This window comes from Microtus oregoni, unplaced genomic scaffold (genome assembly GCF_018167655.1).
Source record: "Microtus oregoni isolate MIOR12 unplaced genomic scaffold, Mior012 000034F_ref0000314, whole genome shotgun sequence".
Taxonomy (NCBI): Eukaryota; Metazoa; Chordata; class Mammalia; order Rodentia; family Cricetidae; genus Microtus; species Microtus oregoni.
The window spans coordinates 13,064,133-13,076,286 of record NW_024543093.1 but is presented as its reverse complement, the minus strand read 5'-3'; the positions used below and the strand labels follow the sequence as shown (position 1 = coordinate 13,076,286).

Below are 12,154 nucleotides of genomic sequence, written 5' to 3'. Positions count from 1 at the left end.
AGCTTGATGTGCTAGGCTTTGTTGACTCTCCATGGGAGGCCTTACCCTTTCTGAGTAGATGGGGGATTGGGTTGGAGAAAGGTGCAGGACTGGGAGGAGGGGCAGGAGAGAGAACTGTGATTGGTATGTAAAATGAAAAAAAAAAATTAAATAAAAAATTTAAAAAATATATTTTGGTGGTTCTCAAATACTTTTAAAGATTGCTGTGAACAATCCCCTTTCCCTACCCAAACACACCTGTTAAAAACAACAACAACAACAAAAAAAAAAAAAAAACAAAAAACAAAAGCAAAAACCAAAAAAGAATGTTTTATAAACCAAGTTGTAAGGCAGTTTTATGTGGGTAATTTTCCAGATTTGGCACTGGGAGGCAAGTGCTTGAAACTCAAAGGTTATATATCATTTTGGCCTTCACAGAAAAATTTGTCTTTGACAAGAATGCCATAGAACATAAGTTTCCGCAGGGGCAAATTGGCACTTTCTCCCCGCCCCCTTTTTTTTTCCTTCTTTTTTGACACAGGGCCTCACTGTGTAGCTTTAGACTTATCTGGCCTGGAACTGACTGCAGAGAACAGGCTGTGTTCAAACTCAGAGATACACCCCCCTCTGCCTCCCAAATGCTGGGGTGGAAGATGTGCACTACCATGCCAGTCTTTTCAATTTGGGTTTTATCAGAGATATCTCAAGTTTCCTGTTTTTATTAGCAAAAAAGACCAATGAGACCATGGGGTGGGGATGGCTTGTTTTCCTTAATTCTTCCTAGTCTGCCTCAATTTGAACATATTCAACTTAACCTCAACTCAGCTTTGAAGCTCGGTAACCTAGGTGTAGTACTCACTTTCAATTTATGAACTCACTTCAGCTTGAGTTTATGGAAGCAAATATTACCAAATGTGAAGAGCATCTGTATTTACTGGAAGGCAGTGTCCAGGGCATTGTTGGAAATACTTGAGGACGTTATAAAAACTAAAATTCATTCAGATGAGTGGAATTAACACTCACAGGGAAGCCTGCTCTATGATGAGACACATGACATACCTGAAAAACAATTCCGGCTTACCACGCAAGTGAGAGGACTTCTGTTAAAATCCCCTGAAGTCGAAGTAAACATGAGATGCAGCAATGCACTGTTGCGGGAGCTCCTTCCACTCCTCCAGCCAATAGCCACTGAGATACCAGCCCATTGGGCCGTGGTCTCTCTCCCTTTAAAAAAGCGGCCACTTCCCTTCTTGCTCTCTCTTACTTTCTGCTCCGCTTCCAGCGACTAGACTCCCTTTCTGGTTGCGTAGAGGGCTGTTGTCTGGGACGGTGATCTGTAAGTTTTTTCCCCTTTAATCATAATTCTAAACTGGTGTGGGGTTGTTTGTGATTTACGCCTTCGCCTTCATCGCACAGCTGTAACCCCGGCACTCCTATGACCACACAGGAGTCCTAGCAGTTCACGGGATAGCTATCATATGCAGCAGATGCGGGAGTTCTTGCCTCACTTAAGGTGGCAGGTAAAGACTGACACCCAGAGCTGACCTTGGACCTAGACACTGTTCTGTAGTCTATGCGTGTTCACACACGTAGGCCTTTAAAAAGTAGACAGTACTCAATTAATAGCAGGGACCAAGACCAAACAAACAAACAAAACCCGATTCTGTACATGTCTTTTTAACATTTTTTTTTAAATTGAATACATTTTGCAAACTGAAAAAGAGAAAAACCCATCTTTGAACCAATGAGCTCATGTTAGTCAGGGTTTTCCAAAGGAATGGAACAAAGAAAATTATTATAGAAGGCATTACTAGATTGTTGTATATGATAGAGGCTGGTGATCCAAAAAGGGCTGGCTGCACACCAGAGAAGAAGAAAACTTGGTAGATGCCCACTCCAAGAAGCCAAATGCCTCAGGAGCCCCAATCTGAGGCTAAAAGTTTGGAAACTCCTGGAGAGTCACTCAAATTGAGGCCGTGTTGAGAGGAAGAAGAAAATGGAGTCAGGTATCAGCAGATGATCATAGCAGTACTGACAGATTGAAGGGAAGGCAGGTGTGTACCCACTGCCTTTTCCTGAGACGCCTCTGAAACACTGCTGGAAGCTGTTGCCCACATTAAGTGTGAGTTTTCCCCTTCAGTCACTGTCCCACATGTCACCCCTGTGGAAATTTCCCCATTAAAATATACAGGTGTATTTCACCAGCCAAGTGGATAACAGAGACCACCCATTCCAAGTCCATCCTTCATTAATTTAATACCCAACAACATCCTATGTTATACATAATTTCTAAAGAAAGACAATAAGGTATTTCACCTAACATAATTTTCATGTACAAAAGAAAACATATTGTTTCCTTAGAATAGGTGTCAAAGTCCCCTGAAGAAACTTTATTGATTTATTATAACATAATTAAATATGACAATACATAGCAAAACCAATGCTGGCATTAACTCAATAAATATCATCCACAGTAAAGGAACACCCATGAAAGAAAACATGACCAGTTTCTTAACATATGTGTGCATATGTTTCAGTTTCAATTTCTGTTGTAGTGACAAATATGCAGGTAAAAGCAATATAAAGTAAAGGGGGTTTCTTGGCTCATAATTCCATCACCGTGAGGAAGCCAACATGGCAAAAACTTGGAGCAGCTAATCACATTACATCCACAGGGGGAAAAAAGGGCTGAGAGCAATGAGTTAATGCACGTATGCTTGCGCTCACTTTCTCCATGTTTATACACTCCTGGGTGCCAGTCAGGGAATGGCATTTCCCAAAGTGGGTGAGGCCTTTCACCTCACTATTCACTCAAAATAACTGCACACTGGCGTGCTCAGGGGCCCATCTCACATGTGGTTCTGGATTTTTTTTTAAGCTGGCTATCGACAGTAACCATCACACTATAAAAATATATATTCTTTTTGTTTTTAAGTCAGGTCTCACTATGCATCCCTAGCTTTTCTGGAGCTAACTATGGAGACCTAATTGGTCTTGAACTCATCGAAACTCATTTGCCTTTGCTTCCTGGTGCTGAGATTAAAGGCATATGCCACCACACCTACCCCAGTATATATAATCTTAACAAAATAAGACAGAAAACAATTAGAATATTGTGAGGTCCCACAGGTATACTATATTTGTAACTATCTTTTTCTGGTGGTATTTTGTATGTCTTCATCTTCAGAAAGCACTAAGAATCTTGGTTTTTAAATTTTTAATTTAAAATAAACTATAGCACAAAAAGTTTGTAAATAAATAAAAGCATCATGCCCCCAAATTAGCTAGCTCTTTACCTTGAAAAGTGACCTGGAATTCTACTCTTGAAGTATCTGAGCTATTTATTACCCTGTTTGGACTACTGAGTTGTAGCTTCCCACAGGTTTTGATCACCAGACATGGTAATACAAAGGGAATCCAGGAATAGTCTCCTGTTCCCCTTGTCCTAGTGCAGTTTGTTGCTGCTGTTGCTAAAACACTGACCAAAGTCAACTTGAGGAGGAAAGGGTTTGTTTTGGATTATACTTTATACTTCAGCACTAAGAAAGCCGGGGTAGAATCTCAAGACAAGAACTTGGAAGTAGGATCTAAGCAGAGATGATAAAGGAAAAGTGATTATTAGCTGGCTCCTTCTGGCTTGCGCAGCCTGCTTTCTTAGACAACATGGGACCACTACCTAGGAGTGGCGCCACCCACAGTGGCCCCATCACACTCATCATTAGTCAAGAAAATCTCCAGACACTTGCCTGCAGGCCAATCTAATGGAGGCAATCCCTCAACTGATTCTCTTTTCAGATAACTCTCATAGTGTCAAGTAGACAAAAAAAAATAACTGGCACATCTCCTTTGCTGCAATGCAGTTTCATTCCTCTCTGGTAGTGTTGAGCCCCACTCCTGGTAACAGTAACTGATTTTAGTTAACTCAAGGGCACAAGGAACCTAGAGTAAATGGGGATGGGTCACGGTGGGTGTGCAAGGGTGCCTTTGCCTGCAGTTCAAAGGAATTGCTGCTCCTCCTGGTAGTAGGACATCCCTGCGTTGAGATCAGTAGAACAGGAAGCAAAAGTTTGTGAGTTCCAGGGATGATTCCCCTGCCCTGACTCCTAGACCCACGAGAGAAACGGTACCACATTAGATGTCAAATTTAGAGCAAACCCATCCTTCTGGAGAATCCTGCACTAGGACTGTGAACTACCACTATAACTACATTTCGGAAGGACATTCCATCATTCAATCAACCAAAATTCTTCACAATAGTAGGGAACATGGTTAAAAAAAAGATACTACCTATTAACCCTTGCCACACTGTTTAAGCAAATTTTGGAGAATTATGTCATGCCACCATTTACATACAAGAGTTAAACTTATAAATAAATAGTTCATATATCTATTTCAAATAACAATATAACATAGTTTTTGGACATTTCCTCCAGGTTATGTAACTTTTGGAGCATTCTGCATAAATCACTTCGCATTGACCTTTCATAACGCACATGCGTAGTACTCCACTACCTGAAGAATTTTAAGAATTTGAAAACTATTTCTTACAACTTTCAACTTTCTGATGTTTCTGTACACGTTTTGATATTGGATGTATTCTATTCTTAGTTGTTCCTTTATGTTTGTTAATTTAACAATATGATTAGTGGCAGTCCTCACAACTTCATATTGATACTTGTTTTCTTCCCTAAACATTGTCAAGTTCTATTTATAGAAGGGACATGCAATAAGAAGGCAGTTTTGCATTCTACGCTTAAGAATTCTCTCTAGTATGGGTCTTTTCATGTATTCTAAGGGAACCACAACGAGTGAAGGCTTTCCCGCACTGCTTACATATGTAGGGTTTCTCACCCGTATGAATTTGTTCATGTCTTTGACAATCACCCAAAGCAGGAAAGGCTTTCCCACATTGCTTGCATGCATAGGGTCTTTCTCCACTGTGAATCCGTTCATGGCGTCTAAGAGAACTGTAACCACTGAAGGCTTTCCCACATTCCTTACAGTCATAGGGCTTTTCCCTAGTGTGAATCCTTTCATGGCGCTGAAGAGAACTCTGTATAGTGAAGGCTTTCCCACATTCCTTACATTTATAGGGCTTCTCTCCAGTGTGAATTCGCTCGTGTATTCGAAAGGTACCAGAAGAGATGAAACCTTTCCCACACTGTTCACAGACATAGGGCTTCTCACCGCTGTGAATTCTTTCATGATTTCGAAGGGAAGTGCGAGTGGTGACGGCTTTATTACACAAGTTACAGACATAGAGCTTCTCTCCCGTGTGAGTCCGCTCGTGCACTCGACAGGTACTTGAAGAAATGAAGCATTTCCCACAGTACTTGCATACATAGGGTTTTTCTCCACTGTGAATTCTTTCATGTCGGGGAAGCGAACTTTGACCAGTGAAAGCTTTCCCACAATACTTACAAATAAACGGTTTCTCTCCACTGTGAATCCTGTCATGGCGTCGAAGGGAACCACGACTAGGGAAGGCTTTCCCACAGTGGTTACATATGTAGGGTTTCTCACCAGTATGAGTTCTTTCATGTCTTCGAACCTTACTTGAAGAAGAAAAGGCTTTTCCACATTGCTGACATTTATATGGTTTCTCTATGGTGTGATTATTGTCATGCTTCAGAAGGTATTCAGGATACATCAAAGCTTTTCTACATTCCCTAAATTTATAGAGACTGTCTTCGTACATCTCATATCCGTATGGTCTATGTCCTGTTTGACCAGGGTTCCGCATACATAGGGGTGGAAGACCAATAAGTACATCTTCACTTAAATTGCTTTCACACAGCTTTATTCCATGAGGGGTTTTCTTGTTCACAACAGTACCTGGAAACTGGCTGAAGATTTTCTCACATTGTCTACCTTCACTGGGCCCATACAGTAATTCCACCACTTCATTTCTGTGAAAAGTAGAAGGCACATTACTCAAATTTTGTTTACAAGTTACCTGTGAGGAGACTTGGTCACATTGCACCATTAGAATTCTTGAACATGGGCCCGGCGGTGGTGGCGCACACCTTTAATCGCAGCACTCAGGATTTTAATTGTGTGTGTCTGTGTAGGTACGTGCACATAAGTGAGGTATCTGTAGAGGCAAGAGCTCAGACCTCCTGGAAGTGGATGGAGTACAGGTGCTTGTGAGTTGCCCAACATGAATGCTGGGAACCAAACTCAGGCTCTAATCAAAAACAGCACTGGTATGTATGTATGTATGTATGTATGCATGCATGCATCCTGTGTGTGTGTGTGTGTGTGTGTGTTTGAGTGTGTGTGTATGGTCATAGGTAAGTAAGTAAAAACGCATGCACCACTACCTCAATGTAGATATTGGAGGAAAACCTGCAAGAGTTGGTTCTCTTGATTCACCACATGTGTCCAGGGGATGGAACTCAGGCATTAGGTTGGTGGCAAGCACTTTACCTACCGAGTCATTTCATCAGTCCCTACTGTGTGTTATGTGGTTAATGTTATGTACATGCGGTATGTCATTAGAAGGTCAGGTGAGAAGGTCGGGCCTCTCTCCTACCACTTTCAATCTTACCCCTGAGACGGGGACCTCGTATTGACTATGGAACTCATGCCACCTGTCTCACCCCCCACCCCCACCCCACCTAGGCTGAGAGCCAGCAAACCCTAAAGACAGTCCAGGCTCCACTTTTATTTTTAAATGTGGGTGCTGGGGATCATTGAACTCAGGTATTAATGCTCACACAGCAAGTATTCTTACCACCTGATTCATCTATCTGTCCAGACCACATCATTTTAAACTAATTTTGTCTATGAAACAAATTTTATGTATACTGGATTATCAGAAAGTCAACCATATCCTGTTGTTGGTGTATCATGTCACCAATCCTCTATGAATTTTTATAAAATTATTTGAGATTTAGTTATTTTAAAGTTGGGCATATTTATTTGCTTTGCTTATTTTTAAAATTTCTAGTCATGGCTAGATTCTCAAAAACATTTTCCCTTTATCTTGCTGTATGTGTATAGGTGTTTTACATGTATGTTTGTGTAACACCTACATGCAGTGCCTGAGGCGGCCAGAAGAGGGCGTCCAATCTCCTGGGACTGGCGTTACAGCCGGTTAGGACCCATGTGGGCATGCTGCCAATCTAATCCTGGTCCTTTAGAAGAACAACCAGTGCTATTAACTACTGAGCCATCTCTACCTGTGATTCCCACACTCTCAAACAGCATTCTTCTCATCTAGAGCGGACAGATTACCTTAGGGTTCTCCTATAATGTTCATCATCTTCAATCCTCTGGCCTTCCTCAGTTTGTCCTAAAACACAGAGGCAGGAAAAGTCATTATGACGTCTCCTTATAATATTCTGTAAGTTCATAATATGACATACCCATGCCTGGCGTATTCACATTATCTTTCACATCCTAAAGCACTGAACGGCACTGGAGAGTGAGGCAGATCTGTTCTCTATCGTTAACTGAGGAAGTAACCTCATCCTTACCTATAGCAACGAGGTTTTTGAAGGTTTCCTGCATCACATCTGTGTAGAGTTGCTTCTGGGAAGGATCCAACAAATCCCACTCTTCCAAGGTGAAGCTCACGGCCACATCCTCAAAAGTCAGACAGTCCTAAAACATCCCACAGCAGGAGGAAGAGTAAGATTCACAGCACTGTAATGTAGATGTACTCTGTAGGAAGTCACGGGGTTCTGTGCCCTTCAAAGGTCATGGTACTCTATTCACCACACAACTCTCCTCCTTTACCCAGCATTTCTTGTATTGGACGGGAACTCTTTGTAAAAGAGCCAACAGCATAGGAACAGGAACACCAATTATGCTGCTGGATCCAAACGTTGGTACACATAGACTCTCTCCCTACAGTCCTGCCACTCAGTGCACACACAGCTAACACTAGCTAGGAGTCTACATCTCCTTAGGAATGACTGAAACCCGAGTATTTTTGCTGGTGTCTAGATCTTGCCCACTGGGCGGATCTCAGCAGGGGTCGGAGTTAAAATGTATCCATATAATTTCTGTACACAACATATTATTTCCTTAAGTTCCCTCTAAGTGTTTGAAAACTTCCAATATTACCACCAGAGGGAGACCACTTGATTCTCCTGCAAAGTGCCATCTGAAAGATGAATCTTTATTGGGTTGGTGTGATAATATTTATCACTTTTTTCATAACTTGTTATTTATGGAGTTTAATATATTTATTGTGCCTGCACTAATAGAAAACTTCAGGGAGGTTACATCTGGTTTCTTACAAAGTAACCATGGGAATTCTGGAGAGGAATTTACTAAGGTAATAACAAATATTACTTAAGAAAAATAGAAAATGCCAAAACAATATGAAGTAATAGGAATCGTGCCACAAATTTTAAATGGAACTCAAATGAATTCAAGATGCCACCAGCCCCATTTGAAAAGGTTACTTTTGCCGGGCAGTGGTGGCATATGGTGCCAGCATAGTTTCAGGACAGGCTCCAAAGATACAGAGAAACCCTGTCTTGAAGCCCCCTACTCCCCCCAAAAAGAAAAGGTCATTTTTTTCTTCAAGTAACCGCCAATAGGAAACCGGAGGTGAGACAAATAGCAGCCACCCCTCCCCTGCAGAAAAAGAGAAGGTGGTCCCCATACCCTTCCCCATCAACATGGGCCCCTCTCATTACTCTGCAGCAGTATTCAAATGGCAGAGCCCCATCTTCTCTGGGCTGGGTTAATCAACAGCCTGCTGGCCCCATCCCCTCTTCCCTGAGTATCTTGGAGAGGAGAATACAGCCAGAACAGGAGGATGAAGGTTTGTTGCTGGCAGCAGCAGCAATGGTGCGTGTCTAAGAATGAGCACAGAACAAAAACCAATACAGATGTCCAGAGGTAGCTTGTGAACAGAGGGAAAGATGGTACCAGGATGGGGGGCAGGGAGGAGCAAAAGAAGAGGGGTAAGGTTAGTTCTTTAATGCCCCACTGGAGGAAGGGGAATAGCATAAAGTAGAAACAGAAGTGGTGAGTTAGCGCCCCATCTGCTACAGCTGGAAGCCAGAGACAGCTACCTCACCCTGGAGATAGGTGGTAACTCCCATCTGTCACTGTAGGTAGGTCCCAGGTGAGGACAAGGTGGGTGGCACCAATATCTGCCCTACTTATAGTAGTCCGAGGGACTTACCCAGCCTAGTGAAGGATCCAGGTAAGGTGAGGCAAAAGTGACTGAGAATCCTATCTGGTGACAGTTTGGTGTGGTGGTGGGGGCAGGCATGCTGGGATCTAAGCAATCCCTGCACTATCAATCAATAGGGCTTGCCAGAATAAGATGGGGCTGGGGCCCCTTAGTCCAGGGAATGCTCTCAGGACCCTCATTGCGGTGCCTCTCAACCATGGGTCCCATATCAGATATCCTGCATATCACATTGGAATTATGAATCACAACAGTAGCAAAGTAGCAACAAAATGATTTTATGGTTGGAGGTCACCACAACATGAGGCTGTATTAAAGAGCGGCAGCCTTAAGAAGGTTGAGACTCAAGCCACTGTATTAGGGGAACCTCCTCTCTGGAGAGCGAGGTCATGCACAGACACAGACAACAAAAGAAGGATGTATCCCTTGGATGAACAGTATTAATAAACCTGAAACTTAGAGTCGGCTGACAAGGTAGCTTCAGCCCAACAAAGCCCATTGAATCAATTGGCAAGCAAATCTTTAGTGCCACAGTCAGTATCCACCCTAAGAAGACAGCTATCATTAGTCTTTACTCTGGAGATCAGCCAATCCATTTCAACCACATCTCAAGAGTACTGGTGGACATTCATCCATCCACATTGACTGGCTGGTGCCACATGGAACAGTTTTGGATAGCATCTCTGACACAAATATCCTGATAGGTTAGTTCTGCATGGAGCATGGATTGTGGCAAGGGAGACTAAAGAATACAGTGATCTGTCCTTTGTCTCATGAAGCAATACCAGATTATGCTGTTTTTCAAGAGATTGGGAACAGACTTAGAGACTTGGGACGACTGGCGTAAATAGAATACAAATAACCCAGGACAGAATTAGGTGCTTCAGTTGCTCACTTTAATGTTCTAGCAACTCAGTGAGGCTTGACTTTTTCCCATCATTTCATGACAAGAGTCAAAAGGAAAAAAAAAAAAACAAAAAAAAAACACAACTCCAGAGCAAACACACATGTATCCAATGCAGTCTACATTTTGCCAAGATTTGGTCAGTAGAAAAGCTCTGATATTCTACAAACTCAGTATGCAATCAAAGACCCAGATAGAAAATATACAATACTCCCAAGGCTGGAGGATTCTAATTTTTGAAAATCTAGAGACAAGTATTTCCTATTTCAGCTTCAGCCTAAGGTCATTAAAAACAAAACAAAACAACAAAAAACCCGTTCTTTCCTCTGTCCTTTCTACTTCAAAAAAAAAAAAAACCCTTTATTTTAAATTTTGCATGTGTCTGCATGTGTGCATGTGGTGCATGCATCTGAGTGCAGGTGCCTACGGAGGCCAGAGAGCTAGGGCCCTGCTGGAACTGAGGTTTCAGGCTGTTTTGTACTATCTAACATGGATATGGGAATCAAATGGGTCTTCTGCAAGAGCAGTGTTGTTGTGACTATATTCCTTATAATGCACACAACCTTTCCATGATGCTCACCCAAAGAACAAGATGACCCGAGGGGAAAACCCTCATCCCTTCCTTTACACCTCCTTTCTACCCCAGTGTACTTGGAAACATAAACATTACGCCCATTTCTGCCTATTTACTGGCTTATCGCTATTGCGATACTTTTCACAGCCAAGTCTTCCAATTAGCGTGCAAACTTAAAACCACTGTCACGAACGAACTAACGGTCAAAGGACAATAACAATGACGTCAGAGAGGAGCGCAAGTCTCTTCCTCCAACAGCGCACGCAGTTACTTAGGATTTTTTCTACTGAGCTGGGCAGTGTGAGGGGACGCCTGGACACGGGGAGATCTGAAGGTCATAGAGTTCAGATTTGTGCTTTCTCGGAAGGGAACTGGAAAGACTTCCCGGAAAACTACCGCTGCAGCAGAGCCAGGCACCCAGCCCCGCAGCAGTTCCCGCTCACGGCCCCACGTAGAAGCGAAAGCTCTCCCCAGGACCCCCTGGCTGTCACCACACGGGAGGGGGTTTGGTCTAGCGTGGGCAGAGCTGCAGACAAGAAGCCAGGTTTTGGTAAAACGATGGATTCCTGCCGCCATGGAGCAGAGGGGCTGAGAGCTCCTGCGAGCCCCAGGGTGCACCCCCGTGGACCGTGGACTTAACCCGGGGAGAACCGCACACCCCAGCCCCGTGCTCACCATGTTTCCGCCTGCGGCTGCCTGCGGCCTCACCTCCGCTCCTGGGGTCAGATCTTTCCCAGCTACCGAGGCTGAGACCCCAAGACTTCCTCCGCTGACACTAGGATGGCCGCGCCAGGAAGAAAGATGGCGGGTAAAGAACTTCCGCCTCTGAACTGACAGCTCCCCCAACCTTGGGCACATCTTACTTCTGCGTCCTAGGTTTCTAGCTGGCTCCAGGCCTGCTTCTGGTTGACCATTAGAACTAAACAGGAGGACTCTAATGCTGACAACACACCACCATTTGCAAAACACCAGGAAAATCAAGCCAGCACCTTGCAGCTGGAAGAGTTCTCAAGCCTCCTAGCCAGTTATGAGCCCTGTCACATCAGTATCGACCTGGGAGTCATGACAAACCCATTGGTATGATAGTGGAATGGGAGCTATGGTTGCAACAAACTTCTGATTGCATTTAAGCTCTCTTTCCAGGAAGGGATTCAATGGATGATGGTGTAAACTTGCTCAGAAGCCCATCAGTGGGGAGGGCATAGGCCCCAGGTGAGAACTGTTCTGTTGTTTTGCTACATGGACATAATGTCAGGCTGTCTTACAAATATCTGTGTTTGTGCTCATAAATGAGTGTTGCTCTCAGAAGATCAGTGCTGGCCAGGGAAGCGTCTGTTTGCAGCAGGTGATACTTACCACGCTGGTAAGTGGTCCAAGTGCTGAGAGGAAGTGATGTCTGTTACCCATCCAAGGCGTGGAGAGTATCACAAAGGACAGGAAGAATACATGCATTGGAGGGTGGGAAGTGATGCTGTGAATGCTGCCCTCTGCACACGATGAAGATGTTGAGCTCACAGACCTGCAGACAATGGGGCCTCTG

At 43.6% G+C, this 12,154-nt stretch overlaps 1 protein-coding gene across 1 annotated transcript; it reads right to left on the bottom strand.

The window, feature by feature from the left end:
* Window positions 1-1,646: 1,646 nt before the first annotated feature.
* Window positions 1,647-11,397, bottom strand: LOC121432468 (zinc finger protein 136-like). The gene is made up of 4 exons (XM_041630458.1): window positions 11,290-11,397; window positions 7,461-7,587; window positions 7,219-7,276; window positions 1,647-5,888 (listed from the first exon to the last, which is right to left on the bottom strand). The coding sequence occupies exons 1-4, from the start codon at window positions 11,290-11,292 to the stop codon at window positions 4,733-4,735; spliced, it is 1,344 nt and encodes a 447-aa protein (XP_041486392.1). The 5' UTR covers window positions 11,293-11,397; the 3' UTR covers window positions 1,647-4,732.
* Between the last annotated feature and the right edge of the window lie 757 nt (window positions 11,398-12,154).